Below are 2,173 nucleotides of genomic sequence, written 5' to 3'. Positions count from 1 at the left end.
TGTGGATGTGGGGGGGGGGGGTGTGTGGGTGTAGGGGTGTGTGTGTGGTTGTAGGGGGGGTGTATGTGTGTGGTTGTAGGGGGGTGTATATAATTATTAAATTAACCAACACAAATAACTAAAATATCAACCAAAAAATGAAAACAAAAGATCAGGACTAAGAGAACTAAATGAATACTAAAATAAAAGCAAAAAGACAAAAACAGACCACATCCAAAAACAAGGAGCAAGACAAGAACATAGAATTATAAGAGACAAGACTAGGGCAAGACTAGAGCACAATATCAAACAGACAGGGAGACAGGGAGACAGGAAAACATAATCAGCCACATCCACAGACAGCGACAAACACAGTGAGGGAAAGAATGACCACGAACCAGCAAAGACAATAGGGCAAGGGGCACTATAAATAGGGAGGAAAACACACGAGGAACAGGTGAGAGCAATTACACTAACAAGGACTCAATGAGGGCTAACAAGAGGGTGTGGTAATGAGGAAACCAGGAGGAGGGGCTAACGAAGCACATGGCTGAGAAAAACAATCAACTAGGCCATGTGCTGACAAGACAACATAGACACAAGAAACAAAACACAAGACAACCAGAGTGTCAGGGCAAAACCCTGACAATTGTGGTCTACAGAGCGGCCTGAAGTGTGCATATGAAGCAGACTCGCTCCCTCTGTCAAAATCTAGGGGTCGATGGTATGTCCATGTAAACTTCCCACGTCCACTTGATGAAGTGGAATGCATTTCAAAATGGCAGCGGGGATTCCCCTGAGGGTAAGTGCTTAGGGAAGTTTGCGAGTGCGTGTCTAAAAGTGAACTGGACCGCAGCCCAAGTCTGCAGCCAGACCCTTCTCGAAAGAGCTGCGGGTTGCCGATCCCTGCCTTAGACTATATATAAAGCACGGCGTTAACCTCCTCTCTGCAAACTCGCTTCTGTCTGCAGGCAAACAGAGAATTTCAGGCATTGCCATCAGAGATTCACCATGAAACATCTTGTTTTTCTTCTGTTACTTTCTTCTGTGTGTTTCTTAGCTTTGAGTGAAGTAGTAGATAATAATTTCAGTAAATGCAAGGAGTTCTTTTTGAACACCGCGCCTCCTGACTTCACACCACCATGGGGCGTCTCAGTCAAGCCCATCTGTCAGTGTATTTGGGATAACAATGATAAACAAATGTATATTTATGCAACTTTGTACAGCACTAAACAAATGTATCTTTATGCAACGTTGTACAGCACGACCTGGAAGATCCCCGTCTACTCCGCATATGTGTTTCGTGAAAGCAAAAGTATTGGGAGATGTGATGTCTGGTACATTGAACCTCAGGTAAATATTGTTTAAGTTCATATTATATCAAGAATATTAAAGGTGGAGCATGTCATTTTTGGATATTAAAACACTCATATTGCAGTGTTTAATGTGCAGACAACTGTAATTAATCCATTCATAGTTTGATTCCTTAAAACGATCTGTTTGTGTGGCTGATGGCAAATGGAGGGAATGTTTGAGAAACATGTCTAAAAAGTCATTACTTGAGTCTATATTTTTGCAATTACGACCGAAGCTACTAGAGACACAGAAGTTGCATAATTCTTCTTAAAAGTTATTTGAAATAACAATAGATAATGTCTATTTTGAAAATTCTGAGGTATTTTGTTGTTTTTGTTTCTCATTCCCTTTAGCTGGATGGAGATACTGAGCCATGTATGCGGCCTAAAGGCTACGGTACAAATATTGGCACTAATCAGGCTGTTAATAGGGACTATGAGAAATCTGGCTATGACAAAGGTCACCTCTATCCCGTGCTCCACACCGACAATCATCTGTCAATGCTGGCCACATCCACACTGACCAACGCGGCTCCGCAGAATCCAGATTTCAATCGGAATGCATGGCTAAGACATGAGGAAGCTGTAATTGAAGACCTGGAATCCTGTGATGAGGCAGCTTATGTGGTGACTGGTGTAGTTCCTGACACAAAAACCATACCGAATAAAAAAGTCACTGTGTCAAAGTATTACTGGAGAGCCACCTGCTGTCTGAAGAACAGTCAGTACACTAGGAGCGGAGCATGCACGGTCAGCTTTCGAGCAGCTGATTGTCATCACTGCGAATTACTCTAGCTGCACACGCTCCGCTCTCGCCTGGCTGTGTTTGATGAGAGCGG

The 2,173-nt window shown here is 43.1% G+C and overlaps 1 protein-coding gene across 1 annotated transcript; it reads left to right on the top strand.

The window, feature by feature from the left end:
• Positions 1–990: 990 nt before the first annotated feature.
• LOC107745845 (endonuclease domain-containing 1 protein-like) lies at positions 991–2,084 on the top strand (the record flags this gene model as incomplete). The annotated part of the gene is made up of 2 exons (XM_016559848.1): positions 991–1,332; positions 1,689–2,084. Coding segments are annotated over exons 1-2 (738 nt in total), but the record flags the coding sequence as incomplete, so codon positions are not given.
• Between the last annotated feature and the right edge of the window lie 89 nt (positions 2,085–2,173).

Source organism: Sinocyclocheilus rhinocerous, unplaced genomic scaffold (assembly GCF_001515625.1).
Source record: "Sinocyclocheilus rhinocerous isolate Xijiao unplaced genomic scaffold, SAMN03320098_v1.1 scaffold6068, whole genome shotgun sequence".
Lineage (NCBI taxonomy): Eukaryota > Metazoa > Chordata > Actinopteri > Cypriniformes > Cyprinidae > Sinocyclocheilus > Sinocyclocheilus rhinocerous.
Note: the sequence above shows the minus strand (reverse complement) of the source record. Positions and strands in the feature narration are given on the sequence as shown.